This window comes from Capronia epimyces (genome assembly GCF_000585565.1).
Source record: "Capronia epimyces CBS 606.96 chromosome Unknown aczIQ-supercont1.10, whole genome shotgun sequence".
In the NCBI taxonomy this organism is placed as follows: domain Eukaryota; kingdom Fungi; phylum Ascomycota; class Eurotiomycetes; order Chaetothyriales; family Herpotrichiellaceae; genus Capronia; species Capronia epimyces.
The window spans coordinates 1,050,787-1,075,514 of record NW_006912913.1 but is presented as its reverse complement, the minus strand read 5'-3'; the positions used below and the strand labels follow the sequence as shown (position 1 = coordinate 1,075,514).

At 52.8% G+C, this 24,728-nt stretch overlaps 10 protein-coding genes across 10 annotated transcripts; 7 read left to right on the top strand and 3 right to left on the bottom strand.

Moving 5' to 3' along the window:
* Positions 1-674: 674 nt before the first annotated feature.
* A1O3_09951 (uncharacterized protein) lies at positions 675-2,750 on the bottom strand (the record flags this gene model as incomplete). The annotated part of the gene is made up of 1 exon (XM_007740042.1): positions 675-2,750. The coding sequence occupies one exon, from the start codon at positions 2,748-2,750 to the stop codon at positions 675-677; it is 2,076 nt and encodes a 691-aa protein (XP_007738232.1).
* Positions 2,751-3,581: 831 nt separating this feature from the next.
* On the top strand, positions 3,582-5,499 carry A1O3_09950 (uncharacterized protein; the record flags this gene model as incomplete). The annotated part of the gene is made up of 2 exons (XM_007740041.1): positions 3,582-3,763; positions 3,819-5,499. The coding sequence occupies 2 exons, from the start codon at positions 3,582-3,584 to the stop codon at positions 5,497-5,499; spliced, it is 1,863 nt and encodes a 620-aa protein (XP_007738231.1).
* Positions 5,500-6,892: 1,393 nt separating this feature from the next.
* Positions 6,893-7,976, top strand: A1O3_09949 (uncharacterized protein; the record flags this gene model as incomplete). Its single annotated transcript, XM_007740040.1, has 2 exons — positions 6,893-7,700; positions 7,762-7,976. The coding sequence occupies 2 exons, from the start codon at positions 6,893-6,895 to the stop codon at positions 7,974-7,976; spliced, it is 1,023 nt and encodes a 340-aa protein (XP_007738230.1).
* A 1,364-nt stretch (positions 7,977-9,340) lies between these two features.
* Positions 9,341-10,150, top strand: A1O3_09948 (uncharacterized protein; the record flags this gene model as incomplete). Its single annotated transcript, XM_007740039.1, has 1 exon — positions 9,341-10,150. One exon carries the CDS (start codon positions 9,341-9,343, stop codon positions 10,148-10,150), a length of 810 nt encoding a protein of 269 aa, XP_007738229.1.
* Positions 10,151-10,925: 775 nt separating this feature from the next.
* On the top strand, positions 10,926-12,029 carry A1O3_09947 (uncharacterized protein; the record flags this gene model as incomplete). Its single annotated transcript, XM_007740038.1, has 1 exon — positions 10,926-12,029. The coding sequence occupies one exon, from the start codon at positions 10,926-10,928 to the stop codon at positions 12,027-12,029; it is 1,104 nt and encodes a 367-aa protein (XP_007738228.1).
* A 936-nt stretch (positions 12,030-12,965) lies between these two features.
* A1O3_09946 (uncharacterized protein) lies at positions 12,966-14,286 on the bottom strand (the record flags this gene model as incomplete). Its single annotated transcript, XM_007740037.1, has 2 exons — positions 12,966-14,071; positions 14,142-14,286. 2 exons carry the CDS (start codon positions 14,284-14,286, stop codon positions 12,966-12,968), a joined length of 1,251 nt encoding a protein of 416 aa, XP_007738227.1.
* Positions 14,287-14,775: 489 nt separating this feature from the next.
* A1O3_09945 (uncharacterized protein) lies at positions 14,776-16,047 on the top strand (the record flags this gene model as incomplete). The annotated part of the gene is made up of 1 exon (XM_007740036.1): positions 14,776-16,047. The coding sequence occupies one exon, from the start codon at positions 14,776-14,778 to the stop codon at positions 16,045-16,047; it is 1,272 nt and encodes a 423-aa protein (XP_007738226.1).
* Positions 16,048-16,084: 37 nt separating this feature from the next.
* A1O3_09944 (alcohol dehydrogenase) lies at positions 16,085-17,207 on the bottom strand (the record flags this gene model as incomplete). Its single annotated transcript, XM_007740035.1, has 8 exons — positions 16,085-16,107; positions 16,154-16,232; positions 16,281-16,343; positions 16,408-16,548; positions 16,595-16,702; positions 16,746-16,895; positions 16,963-17,107; positions 17,158-17,207. 8 exons carry the CDS (start codon positions 17,205-17,207, stop codon positions 16,085-16,087), a joined length of 759 nt encoding a protein of 252 aa, XP_007738225.1.
* Positions 17,208-18,801: 1,594 nt separating this feature from the next.
* On the top strand, positions 18,802-20,247 carry A1O3_09943 (uncharacterized protein; the record flags this gene model as incomplete). The annotated part of the gene is made up of 1 exon (XM_007740034.1): positions 18,802-20,247. One exon carries the CDS (start codon positions 18,802-18,804, stop codon positions 20,245-20,247), a length of 1,446 nt encoding a protein of 481 aa, XP_007738224.1.
* Positions 20,248-22,021: 1,774 nt separating this feature from the next.
* Positions 22,022-23,649, top strand: A1O3_09942 (CK1/CK1/CK1-G protein kinase; the record flags this gene model as incomplete). Its single annotated transcript, XM_007740033.1, has 5 exons — positions 22,022-22,150; positions 22,204-22,273; positions 22,329-22,477; positions 22,527-22,932; positions 22,991-23,649. The coding sequence occupies 5 exons, from the start codon at positions 22,022-22,024 to the stop codon at positions 23,647-23,649; spliced, it is 1,413 nt and encodes a 470-aa protein (XP_007738223.1).
* Between the last annotated feature and the right edge of the window lie 1,079 nt (positions 23,650-24,728).

Sequence of the window (24,728 nt, the reverse complement as noted above, 5' to 3'; positions counted from 1 at the left end):
CGTATTAAAATTCCATGTCTAGAGACAGCAGCTCTCTACTTAATAGAAGGACCGCCGTATAATCCGCCATGTATTTTGGCACCCAGCCTTAGGCAATTGTCCGAGTACGTATGTACCATCATGCATAGATCTTAGAAGATGACAAGATGACAACTCTGTCCTCGCTTGGCCGTACACATACATACCACCAGGTGCTATATTTAACAGTCCCCACACATATCACACCAGGCTTTCTCTTTCATATGCCAGGGTGCATCGTCATGCTCGCTTTACATGTCGTCTATCTCCTCAGACCGGCATGTTCTCCTCTCTTCGTACCCTATCTGGATGCGCAGCGCCCTTGTAGCTGCACTTAACAGCCCACCGTCCGCTTTCTGCTCGGCGGGGAGGAAATGCTGGCGTGTCGCTTCCACGTTCTCCAATCTGCTGTAGCTTGGTGGAGATCTCAGGCTTGACGACCACGTGCGTTGCGCGGCTTACAATCACGTTCATCCAAACCACTCGAGTGACACTGGGACCCTGACTGTTACGATAGGCCTGCGCGGGTGAACGATCACACTTTAGGTGAGAGGTACGAGAGCAGCTTACACTAATGGGAAGCTGCGATCCCTAGTGAGACGCCGCTGTTCTAGTCGCCGTAGATCTCTCCAGTTGGCGCTTGAGTTGATGGCCGTTCAGGCCATACCAAACACCAAGTCCTGTGCAGTTCCACCAATCGCATTTGGATCCAGAAGATCCCATCCGGCAACAAAGCCCTCTGCTGATGCAGACCGCCCGTCGCTGACACTGAAATCTTCCCAATTCAGCGTTCCTATGTCGAAAGAAGGCATTCCTTCTCCTCCAAGGCCATAACGACTGCCGAAGCGTAGTTTGTCAAGCTGGGCGGGTCCAGGATACAAAAGACGAGTGAGTTCGGCATCTTGAGCTGGCCCGAACGATGATAATGAGGGAGGGCGGTTGGAGAAGACGGATTCGAGAAGTGGCCCTAATAGACGCTCGTATACTCCTGCGTAATTGGACACTTCATTCCAACCTTGGGCGGCAAGTGCTAGGAAATTGGCGGTAAAGACTTTGGTCATCTCAAAGATCTCCTGAGCACTGAAACGGGCCGAAATGGTATCAAACCCGTGCCGGAGACAAAAAAGAACCACCATGCTATTTTCCAATACATGGTGAGCAATCAGCCACGACCGCCGATAGAAGCCTGTAAGTATGTGGTCGCGCAGCGATTTCGCGCTGGAGCATGCCGCTTCGAATGCGACCATGAGACTGCGGGGTCCGGGCATTGGCATACGCGGAGATGGGCGATGGAGGTTGCTCAGGCCATGGGCGAGGGTGAATTCTGTTAGTTCATGACCGTCATTGTAGTCTTCGTACCAAGCTTGTAAGCGTCTTTCCATAACCACAAGCCAGTCGTCCCAGGTCTGACCGGGTTCCAGGGGTTTGCCTTGGAAGTGAACCTCGGTCATCGCGGACTGTAGTCGACGGAATTGGATCCAGCGCATCGAATGAATTTTGGTCTCGGTGCCAGTTGGGTCGATGCCATTGGGATGGATGTGGCGATCGTCCAGAACCGAGGGGAAACGAGCATCGATGGTCTGATCGGGGATCGATAGTGGACGTTGCAGGGCTGAACAAATCGCACGGTCGAAGTTATAGGTTGACCAGAAAATGCGCCTCCTCAGGTCTAGAGTGAGCTGATCAAAATTCAAGGCTTCGGGGGGTTCACGATGTAGCCCCAGTTCGAGACAGGCGCGCATGGCAGCCCCCGTCAACATCCACACATTTGCGAGACGAGGATTGATGGATGCGTATTGCAAGACCATGAGGGTAACCTGAATGCCCGCCAAATCGGATGGGATCTTGGCTTTATCAGACAGGTGCTGGATGCCTTCCTCGAACAGGGTGCCCGAGAAAACCATGTGTTTGGCCTCATGACCGGTTCGTGCACTGCCGAGAGTCGCGGAAATGGAAAGCATGAGATAGATGATCAGAAAGTCGAAGGATGGCGGAACGGCACGATGTCTTTCAGGAAGCTCTTGCAAGGTTTTGATGACACGCTCGAGCTGCTGCCATAATGTAGGTGCATGTAGTACGGGGAAGATGGGGTAGACTCTGGTCATGTACTTTTTGACCAGACTTCGTAAAATAGGAGTCGGAATACTTCTCAGCATGGTACAGCTGACTTCATTGCCGGTCCGCGAGAAGGATCTTCTCCGGTCTTCCCGTGGGCTATCAGATGCCATGGCCGTTGATGGTGTCAAGCTCATGCGCACTCGTGCTATCAAGTCGCTGATTCCAGGGCCGGTTGGTAAGATAGCGAAGATCATGGCCTGGATTTCCCCGCAACTCATCACTTCATCTCGAATAGTATCCCTTGCAACGGACGGAGTGGCGTTGACGGCTAGCGAGGCATTAGATGCTTCCTCCAACTTCGGTACATCAATAACAGAGAGAGCCAGATTCTCCATAGGTATGCCATCGTTGGTTGGCATCCCCGCGAGGATGTCCGAGGCATTGAGTTCTTCAAGATGGCCGTTGCGGGCAAGTTCCCCTTCGACTTTGGCGATCTCGGTTTCGAGGTGCTGGACGATGCTTCTGGGAATGGTGGGATCCTGGTCTTTGGAACTGAACCCGGTGCATTCTGATTTAGCGGCGAGACACTGACCGCAAGGTATGGCCCGATCACACTTGATCTTCCGACGACGGCATCGGGCGCAAGACAGGACAGAGCGGCGACACTCGGCCATGTTGATGGCTAGGTGTCGATGAGTTCAGACCATCCAACTTCGCGGGGTCTGGAGGCGTTTGGGCAGTATGGATGGGTGATGCCAAGCAACCGGCGACGGAGGGAAGCGAGATGGCAGGGATGCGTTCGAAAGTCGGTGATGTCCACGGCAGTGCTAAGCAGTTGCACTTGTCAACGCTGGCGAATGCCTCCTCGGCTGTGTAAGAAGACGAAATGAACGCTTCGGACAACTAGGTATCGACAATGGAGAGAAGGTAAAAAACGACTGCTGGGGTGATTTGATCGCCAGGGCGCAGGGCAGAGCCACTCGAGCTGCCACAGAGGGAAAGGTGGCTGCGCGAGGCGAATCCGAGTCCTCGCCGTGGATTACTAGATACCTTAGTACCGAGATACTGCTCAGGAATGAAATGATTGCGACCAGTCTGCATTCTGATTGGCAGGCGAGAAGAAACAAATGTCGAAAAGGCAGGGTGCGCCCTCTTTTTCTTATCGCAGGCTGGACCCCGCCACTCACCTTGGCCTGGGTAGTAGCTGCCAAATGTAGCCGTAAACCCGTCAACCTTTCCTGCCTGCGCCCGCCGGTACCAGCGCTGCCCAGCGTCATTCCCCTCCTCCTCTCCTCCTCCCCATCTCTTTCGCCCTCGGCCTGTTCGACCACCGGTTCATTGGGGAGTGTTCAGCCTGCGAGATAGCTGTGGCGGAAGATCGCGAAAACCAAAGATCCTCATCCCCTGGCTTTGATACAAGGCTGCGCTACAAAAAGCGCACATGTCCTTGATCCTCTTTCCATCTAACTCCCCCAGATCGGACTTGGTCTGTTTACAAACACAATATGGACTTCGACCACACGATCATCTCCGAAGCAGATCTTACCCGTCTCCTGCCCACCTGTCAACGATGTCGTCGTCTGCGCCGCAAGTGCGACACAAATCTCCCAGCTTGTCGGTTATGCCAGAAGGGCAAAGCAGAGTGCACCTTCTTCGATCATGCCTTGCAACAAACTCTGCCGCGGAGGTGAGCTCAATCCCCCCGCTCATTCCTCTCGAGCCTTGTGCTGACCTATAGTCAGTTATGTGCATTCGCTCTTGACCCGTTTAAGCCGGCTACGGTCCGTTCAGGCCACGGTCAATGGCTCTGATGAATCTCTGGCAGCCCAACCGATTGCTCCTCATGAGGGAAACGCGTCCATTGAATCTTCCCATCTCGAGCCGCCTCACAATGAATGGGGCACTTATACCAGCGAGCTTTCTCTCGACAAACACTTTATCATCGAGCACGCCAATCCCACCTGTTGGCAGTTCCTAGGCAGCAGCTCACCGTATGCTCTCATCGTCGAGGTCCTCGTGCATGCTCAAGCGAAGCTCGGGTCCATCGTCCATCATCCAGATTACGCTGGGCCCGAGTTCTGGCTCAATGCTCAGAGCACCGAAGTCGGGGAACCCTTGCAGCCAAGAGCCGCCCCGTCTCGTGCCGAAATTGAGATGCTCGTTGATCTATACATGTCGACTTCTAATCAACTGATGGTATTCTTCGATCCTGAGGACATCGCCTTGGACATTGACATATATCTACGCCACCATGGGACTAACATAAAGTATCTGTCTGGGAAGGAGGCGCATCAGTTTTTCCGAGTTGCGATGATTTGTGCCATCGCCTCCGCCAACAAGGCCAGACACCACTCGATCTACGACACGGAATCCATAGCGTACTATGCCGAAGGTTTGCAGTGTGTCGAGGAAGTTACATCAGATATATCTGCCGACGCTCTGCAAGCTCTTTTGCTCCTGATCGTCTTTACTCTTTTCCACCCCAGAAAAGGTGATCTCTGGAAACTGTTAGATTTTGCCTGCCGCTTGAGCGTCGAGCTTAACTATCACAGCGAAACGAACGACGAGTACGAAGATGAGAGAAGTCGAAGAAAGCGCCGCTCTATCTTTTGGGGTCTTTATTGTGTCGAACGCACGATGGGCCAGCACCTCGGTCGGCCCTCCGATCTGGCGGAAGAGATTATTACTACTGAGTATCCCGCCTCGTTGAATGCAGCCACTCTTGCAGATCCCGAGTCCCTGCAGCTCGTGCTTACATCTCACTATTACCGCCTGACGTATCTTCGCTCCGAGATCTTTCGCGAACTCTACCTCCCGGCTGTGGCACCTAATTTGTCACGCAATTGGTACGAACAAAGTCTTGAGCACATCTTATCGTGGCGGCGGGAGCTCGAGTTCATTAACAACCCCCTGGGTATGGGTAGCATGACGTGTGATATTGGATTGGACTCATCTATATGTTTCCTGTTCCAGCCACTCTTGTTGCGAGCGTTGGCCGCGACCAAGGAGCCCATGCTCGGCCCGGAAGTGACCGAAGTGATTCCACGCGAAAGCTACCATTCAGCTGTCAAGGTTGTTGAGTTTTACGACAAGATTTTCCGCGGCGCCGAAGGAACTCCCTGGGGAATGTATCCCATCACTATAAACTCCGCACACTACCTTCAACAAGCTGCTATAACAATCATGGCTCATTGTTTGTTAGCCATTGATGGCAGACTTCCAGTTGTGACCTTTTCACGCGAACTCAGTGGTGATGCAGAAGGGCCTGTGGATTTTAATGGCATCCATGAAATCTCAGGAACATGTCTGATCCTCCTGAACACGCTCTCGAAGAAATGGGCAGGTATGGTGGGTATCTTGGATATCTACAAGAGCCTACAAGCCAAAGTGCTGCCTATCATGATGCGCAGTGGCCTGGGCTGATAAAGAGCACTGGAGAGTCGGAACTCTGAGCATTCTGAGCATTCTGTTGTACAGCATATTTGCTCTGTTGGATGGTACCGCCCGAAACCAAGGTCTCATGGTCACGAAATCGCACAGCATGAAGAATTGCTAGCGTCGGGATGCATCTTATACATCCTGCCTGATAATCCTGCAGGCGATCAGATCGCCAAACAAAGCATGCCCAAGCCAGCAACGTGGTCAAACAGAGACAGATCCAGTAAGCTGCCTGTAGCCTCTAATGATGTTTCCCAGCAAACAAGTCTCTGCATGTCTTTCTGCAAGCTCAACCAGCTCTGGTGATATTTGTCTCTTTGTTGCCGGCGTCTTATTCACTCCAACCAAGGAGCCTAAGCCCGCAACCCAACTTCCATCGACTATCCGAAGGGTTTCAAATTACCCACGAGGAACTCCAGAAGCTAGCGAACATACCAGCTCTCGACACAGCAAACGCGATTCTGCATACTCTTACTGCAATGAACGAGCGTTTGGGTAGGATTGAAACTAGACTGACGGCCATCGATAACCGCTTGGATGTTCTCACCACACAAGTAATAGCAAGGTAAGTTATACTCTTGTTCTGGATTATCAAATACTAACACTCATTATCTAGAGACCATAACAGTGTCCTCTAACCGTTTGGTTCCTCTCGTAAATCCTAACACCAATACTCCGATTACATATTTCCCAGCGAAACCTACTGAGATATCGCCCGCCTCACCCAGGCCACACTAGCCTCAATTCTACGCGAGCTGCAACTGCCAACGAATGGAACTGTACCAGGCATGAAGAAGAACTTCCGGCAGCATATCAGTCCTCGACCGGAGCCAGAAGCCGTTTGATTAGGAAGGGCGGTGCAGCGCAGCGCAGGTTTGGACCTGGAGCGACAGGGACCACACATGCGTGGACAACATACTCGGTTCGCACTACAACGACTATGCTTACGATATGAAAACATCTCAGAAGGACCGCAGGGAGAAGAGGTCGTGGTGGATTATTCAGTGGCTGGAGTACTACGGAGTATTATAGATGTGATTGATGCAGTGCCACTTTCAGTATTTCTCTGTGGATGTCGTTGTAAGGACAAGGCCAGCGAAGTTTGTTGGCTGGCATGGTTGACTGACGGTAGACGGTGGTATACTATCCGCGTACTGTATCCGTACTCCGTAATAAATACGATCTGATTTGGAGATGGAATTCTCGGGCGGCCTTCACCGAAGAGCTTGTCATCAGGCGGCTCCATCCAGGCGCTCAAAAAGTTAACCCCATAATTAATATTGCAACTGCCGTCACTGCTTGCCCCAGGTCGACCTTTTTCCTTTCCACAACGACTATGTGAAAGAGAAGTCACTATCTCTGTTCTTTCTGCGCCGCTATGGCAAGCTCCCTCACTACCCTGGTCTCGGGTTCCGACATCTCTCTCACCACCCGTGAAGCCCTCTCCGGAATCTTTGGATCAATCTCGCTCGCCTGCTGGATTTTTCTCCTCGTGCCTCAACTAATCGAGAACTACCGCAATTCTTCCTCCGAGGCAATCAGTCTCGCCTTTATTTTCGTGTGGTTCTTGGGCGATATCTGCAACCTCGCAGGTGCGCTCTGGGCTGGTCTGGTGCCAGTTGTGACCGCTATCGGGGTTTACTTCTGCATCGCCGATGGCGTCCTTATCGCTCAATGCCTCTACTACGGCATTGTGAACAAGAGGCGGGAAGGAAGAGCGTTGCTAGATGGACAAGCCTCGTCGTCCAGTGGAGGAGCGCACCACCCCGGCGACGATGACCACAACGACGAAGAGGAGCCCCTCCTGAAGCGTACTCGAACCAACAGCATCACGATCCCCGGCTCTGCGAATACGAGACGACATAGTAGTCACAGTGTGCGACGGAGGAGAAGCAGCCTGGCACAAACCGATCAGCTTGCAAAGATACTGGAGGAAAGTGACGAGTCTGGTACCCGGCTTTGGTTCAAAAACGTGATGAGCGTGCTGGCCATTGTCGTTGTGGGCGCAGCGGGCTGGGCTCTTGCATATGAATCAGGAGCGTGGAAGCCGTCACCCACGTCCAGAGATAGCAACCAAGAAGAAATAGCTCCTGGGGCGCAGATTCTGGGGTATCTTAGTGCCGTGGCGTATTTGGGCGCCAGGATCCCTCAAATTGTCAAGAATGCCAGAGAGAAAAGCTGTGAAGGTATGAAGAGGTGTCTCCATCGAGGTTCTGGATTTTTTGTATACTGACGTGACCACTGCAGGTCTTTCGCTATTGTTTTTTGTCCTCTCCCTCATGGGTAATGCCACCTACGGTGCAGGGATCCTCTTCCACTCTACCGACCGTGCCTATGTCCAAAAGAACCTCCCTTGGCTTATCGGCAGCTTGGGCACTATGGCGGAAGATGTTATGATTTTTGCCCAGTTCCACATGTACCGAGAACGGGAGAAATCACGGTCTGATGAAGCTGTGTTCTGATCGAAGAGAGGCAGTTTGGCACATGAAGCTGTTCGTTCAGACGTCGACCCTGAGCTTTCCATATTTGCGGGCATTTTGGAAGGAACATGTGGAACATGCCAACACAATAGGTGTGGAGTGGAATCAAACATTGTGGACTGGTATGGACAAGTAGGTATACATACGATTAATCATCCTCACCAAGATATTTGGTTCCTTTGGAGTTTCTGGGCTGTGATTGCAATTAAGGCGTGGGCGGACCAAGATGATAATTGTTTCGTCGCAACAGTCATTACCCATGCGATTTCTCTTTCTGTACGTGAAGGCCCAAGATGTCATAATTGTATCACATATGCCGACGAGATACGACGCTCGAAGAATCAAGACTCGTAGAAGGATGCGAGGGTTGCACTGCAGGGCGGTACGTCACTGTCGCATGAGTAAGATGCTCTAATGCATACAGTGCAGCTGAATGGGTGTTGGTGCGAAGAGAAGCGAAGAAGATGCGCCAATAGAAGTTGATAGACTTGATGGTAGATGTTGCTCGTGCAACCTGAGTTTGGCCGGCACGCTGGTGGCAGTGGTGAGACATTTTGCGATTTGCGATCTGCGATTTGCAACCCTGACGAGCATACTGGTCTGCACGTGATCTAGTCCTGTCCCATGTCCTTAGGCTCTGGGCCTCCTAGGCCCTGGAATAATAGGTGCCGGGGGCCACCTAGGGGGGTGTCCCAAGCCTCCTAAGCCTTAGGAGCCCCGGGCTGCGGTGCTGGTGGCTGCAGGTTGCTGTGGAACACAGGAGACTTCTGCTCCGTACTGCGCGCGAGATTTTCCAGATTTTCCACTAATTATCTGCCTGGCTGCTGCCCCAAAAATTCCCACTAGGGGCCCTGAGGCCTAGCTTAGGGACCCATGTTTTACTTGCCCACCTAGGTGCATGTTTGGAGTACGGGTCCCTTACTCACAAGCACACCACTTCCCACTTCTCACGACAAGGGTCCTTGGAGTATTATTATTCACTCTCCTCCGTAATACCGTGGTACCCTCTTTTTGTACCCGTACACCCAACAACCATCAACCAGCAGACACCTTTTCTTCTCTGACTTACTACTACTACTACGCGCCATTCTCTCTTTGTCCTCTTTCTTTCAACCCACCTTCACCAACGTACGCCTTCATCTCGATCGTTGCCGGAATCATCGGCCCTTAATTGACGCCTCACCCCTTTTCACAACACTAGGACGCTTGCTACGCTACAGGGCATATCTCCTGCCTGTATTCGCAGGCACATATTTCAAACAGATCAACGTTTCCGACGCCGTGTCCTCCTCGACACTGTCTTCATCGCTGCCTCTCCCTCCTCGACTTGTCGTTCGGTTGGCACGATGCATAAACTCTTAATCTTTCTGTTCAGCCTGTTCTTTGCTTCCGCCGTATCCGCCGACGCCCTCGACGATGCAATAGCCCTTTTCAAACGCCAAAGCGTTCAGCTATCCACCGGCGGCACCGACACCACGGCCAGTGAAACATCATCATCTGCACCAACATCTTCTTCTAGTGATGATGACTCGACGACCTCCCCTACCATATCGCCAACATCCTCTCCAACAGTCGTGACAGAGTCTTCTACCATCACTCAAAGCCCAACCGTGTCTCCTTCAACCACGATTGTCGTGACCACGTCTACCTTTACTCCTAGTTCCGACAGTTCTGCTGCCACTACCGAGGCCTCGGTGTCCAGTCCCACCACCAGCACAACCACCCCTTCACGAACATTGATCACAACTAGTGCGACTGAAGAGATAATCACTACAATCACAAGCGTCCATGCGGGAAGCACCGTACACATTACAAGCACGAGCAGCGGCTTGGTTCCCATCACTACGAGTGTTGACCCTGCCTCGTTGACCAACGGCAGCGGAACTCATGGTAGTTCTGGGCTCAGTGACACAGCCAAGAAGACAATTGGTGGCGTGGTTGGCGGTGTTGGCGGTGCCTTGCTTCTTGCTGGTCTGGCCTATACCGCCTGGCGAATCTGGGGCAAGAAGAAGAACCTCCATGACGATGACCTGTACGACCCCAACCTCAATCAGGACAAGCTCAGTGCAACTGCGGGATCCGATTCCACACCTTTCCGCTCAACTCTGGATCAATATCACAATCCTGGGACGGTGAATACAGCTTCCAACTTCTGAAATGGCGCCTCAGTGACAGCAACATCACGAACATCACGAACATTGTTTGTACTTAGCGTGGAGGGAAACCTTAGAGGGTGTTTCCTTAAAATCTGTCGGCAAGGGCCTATCCAAATATGGATTGGAAATAACGGCGTGGGAGTCTCAGACGTCCTTTTTTTTCTTCTGACGCAGTCGACCTAATCTGTGCTATACGCACTCGTCGATCAGGAGTTCCATCTTGTTTGATTGTACATACGGGGAATTGGCTAAGGTAGAATACAAATGACTTGACTTTGATGTTCCACCATGTGTTGGGCCGACCACTTGGCTACTCGAGATCTGTGTACTTTCAAGAGAAGACGATCAATGGGCCCTACGGAATCCTGGTTCCAGAAGGTCTAACATGGAGTCCTCTGCATTGGGAGCGACTCTTCAAGTTCGACTAGCTATGTTGTAGACATGCAAACCCAGCAAACTCGCACTTGGCTGAGGACAGTAGTAATTAGAGCCAAAGTGGACTAGCCTCCTTATCCCTGCGCTTGACGCGTCCGCAGCCTAAGGGCCTGCCACGGGTCGCGCTCACTGGCACTGCCCTACACCGCGGCGCGTTGTGACTTAGCAGGGCTACAAGTCTCGCCTCGACCCATCTCTCAACTAACTGCTTCAGACTACGACGCGAGGAAACCGAGGGATTCCATTTTTCGATCAACCTCTGCAATTCGGATTGAGTATCGGATATTCTCTTTTGGTTCGGAGTCTTCAAACAGGCGGCACGTGAGCCTGAGCAGGAGCCATGTTCTCGATCTCCCCACCACAGCCGAGCAGTTTCTTCGCTACGAATCGTCCTCGATTCTTCCACAGCCCTGCCCATATCCACGCGCCTCAGACACCGTCGCCGCTGCGGACATCCCGGAATGCGAACCTGAACTTTATGCCGAATGCCAGTATCGGGTCCGATGCGTCTTCCTTGCTGAGCTCTTCGCCTATCAGGACATTCACGCTCGATCGAGCGACCGGATACAACGACGAGAACGAGCCGGAAAGTCACGATGAGAGCGCTGTATTTGGCATTCACTTACAGAAGACGAAGACCCCGGAGGGGAAGATGAACAACGGAGAGGGAAGGGACGCCGATGCGGCTTTGATCACGCCGCCTAATTCAGGCTCAGGCTCTACTTCGAACTCGAATTTGATGTCTACTCAACCATTTATGAATGGCGGATCTGCATATTCCTCCTCAACCGCCATTTCTTCTCGGCAGACATCGTCTGGGTGGGAACACCGTTCCCGGAACGCCAGTCCTGCAGCCACATTGGCCCGCCATGCCGCTCAAGGCAGGGAAAAGAAAAAGACACAGTTTCTCGACCGCATCAGACGCCGACGAGACGACTCACGCAGCGAGTTATACGGCGATCAAGTTCTCCGGATGGATTTCGTCAGGGAACGGAAATTGTGGGAAGACGAAATGAATCGACGGGCCATGTTGGAGCAGGCTAGTGTTCTGTCTGGTGAAGAGGACGATATTGAGCCTGGTGCCGACGCTGATATGCATGAAGGAGGAGAACCGGTGCTGGAGGCTGATCAGACAGAGCATCATCAAGCGGAAGCGGAGATGTCACCAACTGAGGATCATGATGTGCATGATGCGCTTGCCGAGTATTATGCTCATGCCATGCAAGACCAAGAATCGGTGCCTTCGGCGGCTTGTGGTAACGACGACTACTTGATTGATGATGATGAGAAAGAATATGATCAGTTGTTCAGAGAGATGATCGCGAAGGGCTGGAATGAGACATCGACCCAAAAGATGCCACCACCTGAGAGACAGCTGATCGACCATGGCCAACGCCCACAAGAAACTCGGGAACGGAACGAGTCAAGCATGGATTTGTCTTGAGCTCAAACATAAGGGTTTATGATTCGAGCACAGATGGCAGGTTTTTTTCTGGGTTCGGTTTGCGTATGGATGGACTGGGAGTGAGATAGGAGAGAGAGAGTGTGTGTGCTGCACATCCATGTTGGTGGGCGTGTCAGAGGCAGCAAGGCCCTCTTCATTGCCACAGGTGTTCCTTACTGCCATGCGGTGGCTGTGGGGATCTTTCTCTCTCTTTGACCCGTGGGTGTGCGAGACTTAGCGAGCCGAGTTCTAAAGTCTAGAATGGCAACAGCGTTGTTGTTACTACCAATGATGTCCTTGTTCGTCCACGTTCTTTTCGAGTATGCCATCCGGGCTAGAGTACAATCTCCGGGCCCAAAGGCAGAAATCTGGTTTACCGTCACGTCCTTCACAAGAACAATCTTTGATGGCCAGACCTCAGGTTTTGTAGGCTGTAGACTGTGGACTGTTCTACGTGCTGCGGCAGACATGGGCGGAAATATAATACGAAGGAAAGTAGAGTCAGCCACCCTAGTAAGCGAACGCGAACGCAACGCAAACCTGAGTCCGAACGCGCGTCCGAACCCGATACTGGTCAGAGAGAACATCTAGACACCGGATATTGGATATTGGATATTGGACTTTGGCCTCTGACTTTTTGTTCATGGCGCGAGGATGATCTGACATGTTGGATTTTGGCCATGTGGCTAGAGTATGGGTGGCTAGGTATAGAGAAGACTATACATGAGACCACTGCAGTACACTCGGTTCGGAGTTGCCGTCAAGAACCAAACAGAGCCAGAGCCTGTCTTTTCTTCTCCCCCCTTTCGTTCCTATCGGGCCATCAGGCGCCGGCATAGGTATGGACGTTTCATGGAATCCATCACAGACAGGGACAGCGGTGGTGTGCGGTGCGATGGACACCCTCTTGTCATCGGTGCGAGCACATCTTAGATCTTATTGTGTTGGACACCCGTCTTCAAGCTTCTCGGTGTCGTCGCCCAACCCCAGCCCCGGCATACCCATGCCCGGGAACGGGTTGGCAATCAAATCCTCGGGCGGCGCTCCCTCGCTCTGCATCGCCTGCATCTTCTCCCATACAAACTCTCTGCACTGCGCGCTGTCGTCGCTGTAACTGGGCTCCTCAAACTTGGCCACGATTTCGTCGACAATGACGCGCTGGCGCGAGAAGCGTCCGAACTCGCTCTCGTCGATTTTCGGTCGGTTCTGCTCCAGCCACTCCGGATACTTGGTGCTCAGCTCCTTCATCGGCTCGTACAGCATGTCCTTGTTGGTCAGCTGCTCCATCATACCCAGAAACATCTTAGACAGGTCACCGTCTGACCCGTCGCCAACGCCGGCGCCCTCGGACTCCAACGCCCGCAACATCTCCGCGAGAATGTCTTCCTCAGACTTGGCGGAGGATGCCTGGGCGGTCGCGCTCGTCGCGGCGGCCGACGACGATTCCATCCGTGCCATCGTCTTACGAATGGTATCTTCAAACGACGAGCTCGTCTTGGATTTCTGCTGCGATGATGATGATGATGATGATGTCGACGCCGCCGCCTCCTTGCCGACCGTGGTACCAGGGTTGGATTTTAACTTCTCGGGACTGCGCGATTTTGACTTCGACTCGCTCTCGCGCCGGTCGCGCTCCGCCTCGGCCACCTCAGCTACTTGTGTGCCTGTCTCCTCGCCCAGGATCGCTTTCAGCAGATCTTCGGGTTGGACGCCCTCTGCTTCCATCTTGTACGTAAATTCCTCCAGTTCCCGACCCATCTTTGCAATATCGTCTGATGTACTGGCCGATGCCGCCGGATCGAGCGACATCTTTGACATGACGTTCGACATCTCAGCCGTCAGCCGCGCCATGAACTCTTCTTCACTCTCGGATGCGTGGTGTCCCTGTGGGATGGGGATATCTGGTGGCAGGGCGGACTCTGCAGTGGATGGAGCGCCCGCTGCACTTGCTGCTGGTCTGCCAGGTCCAGAGGAAGACGGGGCGGGTTGCGATTGCGGTTTCGCTTGCGATGCTGCCGCAGCAGAAAATTGGTCAAGAACATCTATGTCAATCTCTTAGTCTGGGATTCTTTTCAATTCACACATTTGTTTTTCAGAGCAGAGACGCTATACCGTCGAGGTCGTCGAAGTCTGGGTCCGAGTCGGCATCTTCAACGGTGACTGGGGCCTGTGGCTGGCTGGACCGATCTGTCCCTATCGTCGGAGGAGATGACGCTGGTGCATCGTGGGCCGATGGCGGCTGTGGAGGCTGAGCCATTTTGCGTCAGGTCGTGGAGTGGCCTCGCCGATGCTGTCCCAAGGCAATAGAAAGTCGATATGATGCAAAGTCGCGGTTTGTTTGCTGAGGAGTAGAACAACACCGCTATATGGTGTGATGCTTACAGAGTAGGCGAGGCCAGAACGGAAGCAGGATACAAGATTCACGACAAGATTCTCGACAGGGTGTGCGACGGCCTTGTTTCTTGGTCTCGATCATCAGAGTTGCCAGTTTAGTCTGGAGTAGTAGTTAGTCTTCTCCATCCCCGCAGACCGAGGCTTGCGGCGGCTGCTCTACTTCGGCGTGTTGCGATGATGCAATACAGCACTTTGGTTGATGTATCTTGAAAACCCCCCTTGCCAAATCAGGCAGTTTGTCTCATCTCCAAAAGCAACCTAATAATTACTGTGATATCTGGCATTCACACTCCTGTTTACCATCGAACCGATCTCCTGACCCTCATCTTCAACAGTGCGCATGTTCAGGCCCATGAGATCTCTTCCGGCTTGGGCATCTGCGTGCACTCGTGCAGGACAATATCGAGGCCCAGCGAGGGCCTACAGTTCCCAACCACGGCATGACTTTTCAGCCAAAAAGGATCCTGGCGATCCGCTACGTATCCTCTTCTGCGGTTCCGATGCTTTCAGCACCGCTTCTTTAAGGGCCCTGCACGCGTACTCACAGTCATCGGAGAGCAACATACTCTCCATCGATGTCGTGACCAAGACAGATAAGCGGACTGGCCGCGGCCTGAAAATCGTCAAGCCGCCGGCTATCAAACCCGTCGCGCTGGACTTAGCTCTGCCACTGCATCAGATCGATACATTTACAGGATGGAACCCTCCCAAGTACCTCACAGGTGGCGTGCCATCCATCAACTTGGTGATAGCTGTCTCATTTGGACTGTTGATCCCGCCGAGAATCCTGAACAACGCAAAGTATTCAGGTCTCAATGTCCACCCTTCAATGCTTCCCGACCTGCGTGGAGCTGCCCCTATCCAATGGACCATCGTTCATGGCCGCAGAACGACTGGAGTGTCGCTGCAGACTCTACATCCTAGAAAATTCGACGAAGGGGTCGTGCTAGATCAAACCCCCTCGCCGGGCTTGAGCATCCCCAATCCAGACACCATCAATGTCACAGAACTGACGCATCTACTCGCGCCAGTCGGAGCGAAAATGCTGGTCGAAGCTCTCCGTAATCGACTCTACATTCCTCCTTACACCTCTGTTCAGGCGCACAGTGAACCCCCAATGCATGTTTCGTATGCTCCCAAGATCACGCCGCACATGTGCGCCATCGATTTCAACGCGCTCACCGCAACAGAAATCCTTAGACGCGGAAGGGCATTCAAACCATTGTATGCTCTGGCAAAGCGTCCGTCAGAGCCCGGCCGCTTGTCCAGAATCAAGTTCGGACCAGATATGAGAGCTTCTCGCGTGGAAGATATCCCGGAAGTGATGAAGGCGGAAATTGAGTCTATTCCTAATGGTCTTCCATATGCAATCATTGACATACATGAGACTGTGGATCAAAGCTCCAGGCCTCTGGTGGTCAATGCCCTCTCAACGGAGAAGAAGCTGGATCGCCGTGTGGTGCTCCCAACAATCACAGTTTCTTCAATGAAGACGGGTTACGGAGCTGCTGCTGCTGCTCGTGCCGGGTTCTTCACGGAGCCAGTCACAGTCGAGAGATACAAGTTGTACCGGTTCTCCGAACCACTATCTATACCAACAGTTTCAGGCGACCATAAAGCCTGAGTACAGGCTAGCGCAGCCCCAGATCCAACGGCCAAGTCTATGAAATCACGAGACCGGCGTCTTGTCATGTTAGCATTTCATCTTCGAGACGGAGAGTCACACATACCAACAACAATCTGTTGGCCGGTCATGGACGTGTTCTTTGCTGTCGAAATATATGCGTCTGCACAATCCTCCAATGACGTCTATTTGTGGTTAGTCTGAAGCAGATGAGAGCGGAAAGTAGCACAAACCTCTTTCTTCAAAGCGGCCATGTTTTTCGTGGCCTGTATCCGCTCTTCGCTATATCTCATGCCCTGTGAGTGTCAGAATTGGCGCCGAACCCGGTCAATATGCGATCTTGAGTCGGTCTGTACTCACCCACTCTGTCAAAAGAAGACCCGGCAATACAGCGTTGATTCTAATTTTTGGGCCTTGAGTGGAGGCGAGGCATTTCATGAGATGGAGACCTGCAGCTTTGGTGACTGAGTAGCCCATGCTGCTTCCACTGCAAGCTTTCGCCTTGAGATATGAGCCTGCGTCTCAGTCGAATGGGATGTCGACCTACCGCGACTGACGAAGATATGATGAAAACACCCCCGTCTGGATTGGCATTGAAAATGGGAGCAGCTTCCTGCATCAACACCAACTGGGACATGACATTGGTGGACCAGCACTATTGCGGTGAGCACGGATCATACACTATCCTCACTTCATACCTTGTTCCATTCATCATGAGTTAGGTCATTGATGTCGCCGAAGTTGGCGAATCTGGTCCAACCGGCATTGTTGATGATGATATCAAGCCCCCCCAGCTGCTGCACAGTTTCCTTGACTAGGCGAGTGGTGTCTCCAACGACTCCAATGTCCTAGGCATTTGTATCAGTGCCGGCCCAGAATAACACCCCGAGATGGAGATGATATTGAATGGCTTACTGCTTGAATGACCACTGCCTTGACTCCAAGCTCCTTTTTACAATTTTCGGCCACCTGGTCTGCCCTATCTTTGCTGCTCACATAATTGACGACGATGTTTGACCCTTCTGCTGCGAACTTCTCGCAGATTAGAGCTCCAAGCCCCCTATTCATTCGTCAGCGGCTGCAAGTAGTCATAGAGTTGTCAACGCCCACCTTGATCCACCCGTCACCAAGACATTCCGGCCCTTCAAGGTATACGGCATCGTTTCGAACGAGGGGAGGTTCGATTGTAGCTTGATGCCCTTCGCTCGAGAGAGGGGCTGGATAGCAGAACTTGGCAAGAATACGGATTTCAGCAAGCTGTGTCTCGATATCAGTCGATTTATGCTGACAGTGCGGGGGACGACCGTGGCCGAATTTACCCTGTAAGAGCGAGGTGAAGGAGGACGGAGGTGCATTCCCGTTTCCCAAGTGGGCATAGTCCAGATGGAATGGAGGTGATGGCCGCCTTGCCGCGGTTAAGAGAGCAAGGTCGGCAACTCCCCGACCTGGTAGGCCTCGAACCTCCTTTTGTCAGATAAGACCTCTGCTGGGCAACCTTCACGGTAGACAACATGTCGAGACGTCGTATATCGGCTTGTTGTGCCTGGTTAGAACCAAAGTAACGCGTCTGAGCTTTGCTGAATTGATGCGCGCCTCAGGAAGATGTGCCAGGCAGTGGGATAAACGGCGGTTTGAAGAGAGCGCGAAGTTTTCGGTCTGGGGGAGATGGATATCGAGCACTGCAGAGGCTGAAAGGGGCGTAAACGAGATAATTGATGATATTCTGTTGCTTGAATCGCGACGGTGGTGCTTGTGGGTGTCGCTCTTTTCCAATGTTCCTGCCGCCTTTGATCTTGCGTCGCAGTTGACTGCACTCGCCGCTCAGTCTTCCTCCCGCCTGCGTCAACAGGTCTTCCTGTGTCTGGCGCCGTCTCCTTGCAAACTCCTCTCCTGGCCGCCCTGCCTCCGTCGTCTCATCTCCTTCGCGTAATGAACATCCGTCTCCAGAAGTGAAGTGCCGTAAAGTGTACCTCGGGTCTCCCTCAATCATGAAGACCATGGCTTCTCATGAACGCTCCCGAAGCAGGGGTTCATTCTCCATCTTCTCCCTAGACACAATTAGATCCATCAGTCGTGCTGGTTCACGGCAAGGTCAGTCAGAGCCCAATCTGTCTCGCCCCTGCTAACAACTTGCCAGCTGCTCGGATTCCTTCCAAGGATGAATTGCAAGACCGATCAGAGTCTAGGATGTCTTGCCGCTGCGATCCTCTCAATCAGCCTCCGGCTTCACCTGACCCTGATCCGACAATTGATGGCATTGCAGAAGCTCCCGGAGACACATCTCCAGACAGAAGACACAATCATGATGCAGGTAGCAAGGCTCCAGGAAGCGGAGAGATCACCGTCCACAAACAAGGCGGCTCTTGTCGGCGGGCCCAGCGAGGCCGTCGACTTTCCTGGCTTCCCTTTACACGGTCGTCCTCTCAATCTCAACACCCCCGCAGTCACTCTGTCCACCTGCCCAAAGATACTAGTTCATCCACTGTTGCTCGAAGCGTGATATCGGCCCCAATACTGACCAGTACCACTAATGCCGAAGTGGCTCGTGTCGAAGGTGTATACTGTCAAGAGAAATCAGGTCTTGCCGTCTCTCAGCCCACATGGAACTCGCAGGTTGGCCGGGTGGCTAGGTCAACAGAGACTGAAGAAGGGCGTGGAAGTCCTCATGTACAGCAAAGCCAAGGACAACTGACGAGCTCAACTTCTGCTGGTGACGCTGGTATACTGCCAAGTTCAGTGGGCAAGAGAGGACGAATGCTGAGGCTGGGAGATGCTGTCAGGAGTAAACTCAAGGGGCCGCCGCTGCGTAGGCATTCGGAGAAAGCCTTGCGGTTGGGAAGAAGTGAAGGTGCTGACGAGGGAAGTATCCTGGCAGTGGAGAACAGTGTTGCACGTCGTCGAACAGAAGCTTTGAATCTGTACAAGGGGAAGATCAAAGGACTCACAGGAAATGGCCACATTCGCCGTAAACCGGTGAACGGCAGTAAAGCACCCGGCATACACCAAGACGCGCCTCTTCTCAGCGGTTTGACAGACCCTCTTATGGCAGAGAGCGCGGAGCAGAGTGACAATGACTCAGCGTTTGGATCGTTGACCAGGTCTTTTGCGAGCGCGGTTGACAAACTGGACTTTTCCTCGTCCCTCCCCTACAACGTCCCCTTTCTCAGATCCAGATCATCCTTCTTCAGCGCAAAGAAGGACAAAGACAAAGACGGGGGTGAACGTGAAGAAAAACGACAAGTCTCAGGCGCCTCGTCTGCAATGCGGTCCCCGTCAGCAAGTCTCCCCTCGTCGTCGCCCCCGGCGCCTCCCTCCGACAGGGCACCCGCGCCCGCGCCCGCGCCACCTGACCAAACTGCACCAGACCATCATGCTTCTCAGAGCGCTCCATCGACTGGCCTTGTTTTTGCAAGCGAGAAAAACCCATACGTGCTGCCCGAGGCACCCGATGGACATCTGATTCACGGTAATCCTTTGCGAATGCACCCTCCCTTTGGCATGGCCACCACCCCTTCGCATTCACTGCGAGCAAATCAACGCATCAACGACCATCAATCGGCCTCACCCACCCCACGAATTGAGATACCGAGGAGAGAGAGTGAGGATGATGACGACGACTCCCTCTCTCTTGAGGATGCTCCAATCTACTCTCCCTCTCTCGGTGATCTTAGTCAGTATGCCAGAGACACGCCTGCTTCAAAAGCAACGTACAGATCAGAGCCTCAGGGATCGAGAGTTGTCGATGCGGTATCGATTTCCACACCCACGCCCACTCCCACGAGAAACACCCCGACCGGCAGGCAGCAGCGTGGGGTATTGAAAAAAAGCAAGAGTGGAATGGGAATGTTCTCTAGGTCCAAATCGGGGAGAATTCTGACAATGACAAAATCGAAAGGGGCAGGAAGTGACAGTCCAAACGCGACCGCCCCATCTACTCCTTCACCTTTGGACCAACGAGAGATCAATCGGAATGATAGTACAGGCAAAGACAAGACGGTAAAGAAGAGCAGGAGTCTTCACTTTGGTGGACTTTTCAAGAGACCAAGTGAACCTGATCTGGCAGCGCCAATTCCACGAGATCTGAGCGTCCCGTTTCAACCAGCGACACCTTCACCGCTCCGGACCGTGACTCGAGCTCGCGGAAATGACGGCAAGCTGCAATCACATGTCCAAGGCCGTCGTTCCAGTTCTGGTCTATGAAAGGCAGGTCGCCAACCGCAATGAGGCGGACAAAATTGACGAGAAGAGCCGAGTGCTTGATGGGCGTGGCTTGCCAATTCAAATTCAATCGTGCTCCAATGGCAATGTCTGGTGTGAATGAAGAAAAGGGACAGCTTAGGTTAAGGGGCAAGTGGGACAGTTCACCTCGGCGTTCGAGCTACGAAGGAGACAGCAATGCGCCAGATTCACCGCCTGGAGGATGTTTCCAGCAAGACTGTCATTGCTGTGTACGGGAGTAGATACACTGCACAGTGCATGGCGTATCAGGGATGAAGACTCGCCATGGATGTTGTTGTACGAAGGAAAAACAGAGTCGCTAGAGCTTGGGGAGCTAACAGCTAGAACACGCAAATGATAGTCTGTGCCCAAATGGACACTTTCCCAACTCTGTTTGTTTGCCAAACTTTGTAGGTCAACCCAACATATCGAAAGCAAACCCGGAAAGCGGGATGATATCGGAGAAACGGCAAAATGAGGGAAGAGCCCGAGATGCGGAAGGTCGTTGTCGCTCCAAAGAGGAGTCCAGGAACTGTTGACGCCTAAGGCACCTGGACTCTGACCCCTGCTAGACACAATCAATGGATCATGAGGCTTTGACCGTTTGACGTGTTCCACTGCAGGGGTCCCCGAGGAGGAAAGGGATGTACGACAACCACCCATGTAAACCCACGCCAGCAATCATCTCTGTTGTAGTATTATTATCGTCTCCGCCATAGGACTGTGCTGATGAGATTGGTGCGGTTGCTGGGCTTTTCTTGAACTGACTGGTCTCCGCTCAAATCTAGGGAAATGACAGAGGACGATATAGCCAGACAGCCAGACTTTGATAGGCAGTGATCAATTACAGCAGTGGTAGGAAGTCTTTCACCGTAGCGTATGGTACTGTACTTGTGGCGTGCCAAATGACCAGGGTAGACCGACAGCGAGAGCAGCGAAGGTCATCCAGCAAGCCGTTGAACCAGGATTCCCTTCCCACTTGGTCGAGTGCCGCTGCGTCTTCCGTTGCCTTCGGGTGCCCGCTGCCCGCTGCCCGCTGCCTGCGCCTGCGCCTGCGCCTGAGCCCCTTACCTCCATCTGGCGCTATCACTAGCATGCAGGCATGGAGGACTTTTCGCCGGAAACTACCTACGACTACTACCTAGTACCCATAGTGCCGAATGCTGCCTCACCGTCTACTAGTATCAATCCTAGGTGTGCCGAGTCGGTGCCTGGGAACAGTCTGATCTAAATAATAGTAGTCTACCAATTCGTCGCACAGGAAGCCGTTGTCTGCTGGTCTCTCTCTTTTCCCTTTTCCCTGCAGTTCTACAGCGTTGAGTTGTCTAACTGGTACTTGCTTATCGGCAGGCATTGCGTGCCTGCGGACCCAGAGCCTGCCCTGTCCTCCTGCTGCAGGCCAGTTGCGCTTGTAGCCTCATTCTTGGCAGGAGCTCCAATCCGTCTTCGCCTTTGGACTCACAACAAACTGGTGTGTTCTTGTCAACAGCCGCAAACAACCCCAATCCACGCATGATCTCCATCAGTGTCTGCTTCCTACTCCAGCGTACGTGATAAGTCGGGCCGACCTGCTATATGCCTTTATTCACAGCCGCTGACGTCTGCAGTCGCCGCGCGGTTGCGGAGGTGAAGCGCCTCACCACCCCCAGCCCCAGATCGAACGAGTCCTCAGGATCCTCATAGCAGCCTTCTTGCTAACGGCCTCGCTCTTCTACCACATACTGCCGTTTGACCAAGCTGTCGTTTCCCCGAAAACATGGCTTCCTCATCCTCCAATGTCGTCGGCGTTCATTATCGCGTGGGGAAGAAAATAGGAGAGGGATCTTTCGGCGTCATTTTCGAAGGCGTGAACCTTCTAAACAACCAGCAGGTTGCTATCAAATTTGTGAGCATCCCGCGGCGCTTTTTGTCTACAAACGAACTTATTCGACGGAATAGGAACCAAGAAAGAGTGACGCTCCACAACTTCGAGATGAGTATAGGACGTACAAAATCCTGTCCGGTTGCCGTAAGTCATCATTACGGAGTGTCTAGAGTTGGTCACGAAACTGATGGTGTCTTAGCCGGCATCCCCAATGTGTATTATTTCGGCCAGGAAGGTCTACACAACATCCTCGTGATCGATCTGCTCGGTCCGAGCTTGGAGGATCTTTTCGATCACTGCGGTCGACGATTCTCCATCAAAACTGTGGTCATGGTTGCCAAACAAATGGTAATCAGGCTTCTTCATGGGTCACAGGGACCTGCTAACAATGCTGCAGCTTTCCAGAGTACAGACAATACACGAGAAGAACTTGATTTACCGCGACATCAAGCCGGACAACTTCCTAATCGGCCGACCCGGCACCAAAGCCGCAAATGTCATCCATGTCGTTGATTTTGGCATGGCAAAACAGTACCGAGATCCAAAGACGAAGCAACACATTCCTTACCGCGAGCGAAAGTCCTTATCCGGAACCGCTCGCTACATGAGTATCAACACACATTTGGGCCGCGAACAATCTCGACGAGATGACCTGGAGGCTTTGGGACATGTTTTTATGTACTTTTTGAGAGGTGGCTTGCCATGGCAAGGGCTGAAGGCGGCAACAAACAAGCAAAAGTATGAAAAGATTGGAGAGAAGAAGCAAACAACAGCCATCAAAGATTTGTGCGAAGGCTTCCCTGGTAAGCGGCCACCGGTGTGCAAAGCTTAAGGAAGGCTAGAATACTAACCTGGCCGCAGAGGAATTCAACAAGTATCTCAGCTACGTCCGGAACCTGGGATTTGAGGATACTCCAGACTATGACTTTTGCCGAGATTTGTTCACGCAGGCACTCAAGAACACAGGCGAAGTGGAAGATGGGGAATACGATTGGATGAAGTTGAACGGTGGCCGTGGCTGGGAGGCCATGAAGGCCCATCCATCTGCTCATGCATTACACAACGTCAATCCCCCAGCTGATGCGTCGGCTCGAGCTCTTCACGGAATGTCGGCCGTTCGAGGGCAAGAGGGGCAGCGACCATCTCGCGATCGAGGAGCAATATCGGCGGACCGTTTAAACGCGGCGCAGCCCCCGCCCCCAGGGTCACCAGCGAAGCCCGGAGTGGCAGCCCTGGGGAAGAACACTCGCGACCGTTCAAGCGGCGTCGCCGGGGGCAATCTTCCGAAGAGAAGTAGTGGGTTGGCCGGGCAGCTGGACATCAATACCCCCCCAGCAAGCACTCAAGCACAGTTCCAAAACAGCAATGCCAATCTGGTGGGCCAGCAACCAAGAACAAGTCCTGCTGCCGGAGCCCTGCAGCACAACCAAGGCCGGCCATCTCAGCAACATGAGCAGCAACCTACATTCGTTCAAAAAATCATGAAGGCGTTCTGTTGTGGTATGTGCCATCACAATTGATTTTAACTTTTAACCGCAGTTACTGACCCTTTTCGACAGGCTGAACTCCTGAACAAGTGTACTTTGTTATTCATGTTTGGCCCTTTCCGTCTTTCCACTCTCCCGAGACGAGAGATGGTTGTTGCAAGGGTCGGTTGGTCCCCAAATTTCCAGACCCTTATTCCACTTTCTCCCAGGTCGGACTCTGCACGAGAGTGCTTTCTTCTTGCCCGACACGTAATGCTCCCACCCGATCTCATTCTTCACTGCGACGGGCGCAGAAGACAAATCGACCCGGCCAGTGTATCGAGGCGGACATTCTTGACGAATCACGAATCAACTTTTGCGCAGACAGAAATTTGTGTTCCGTTATTCTCTTTATCTACAAGGGTAGCGGGGTGTTTGACGAGGACAGCATGTACCGCTGGGGAGCAAGGCGTTTAATGAGACTGGAGACTGTGCACATGAGAGCAAAATACAAGGTCTACAAGCACGAGGCCTAAAAGGAGGTCCGTGAAGGTGCGGACGAGGCTCCGAGTGGACTGGAGATGGGCCATGGATTATGCAGGCCGTCTTCAACCCCAGATGGCGGGTTGTAACATAGAAAGAAAAGCGCAGCACAAAATAAAAAGACGTCAATCAGGCGAGCCGCAATTGAAACTCCACAAGCACCGTCAGTCCTATCTCGAGGCCGCTGGCACGTAGATAGGTACATAACAGTCTGGACATCTGCATCGCGTGGCCTTTCGAGTTGGCTCGTGGATTTTGCGTGTGCACTGGTAGTGTAGTAGTGTGTGTTGCCTTGCACAGCCCCCTCGCCGCCCAATCCACAGTGGAAAAGGAGCCACTTGCAAGCTTACTAGGTACTAGGTATGGTGGTAGGTACCAATGTCCTGAAGAGGATGAAGTCATTGATCTCCAGGCACACCGGACTGCATTTGGCTCCGATGCCAGGCAAGAAGAGGTGGGTGATTGTGGCCTAAGGAGCCCTGTGGAATCGTGGAAGAGGCTAAAAGGCACCCGAGGTTGTGGATTTGGGCATATGGCATGTATGAGTGGGCGGGCGGATTTGGGAAGAGTTGCGAGACACGACCTGGTGT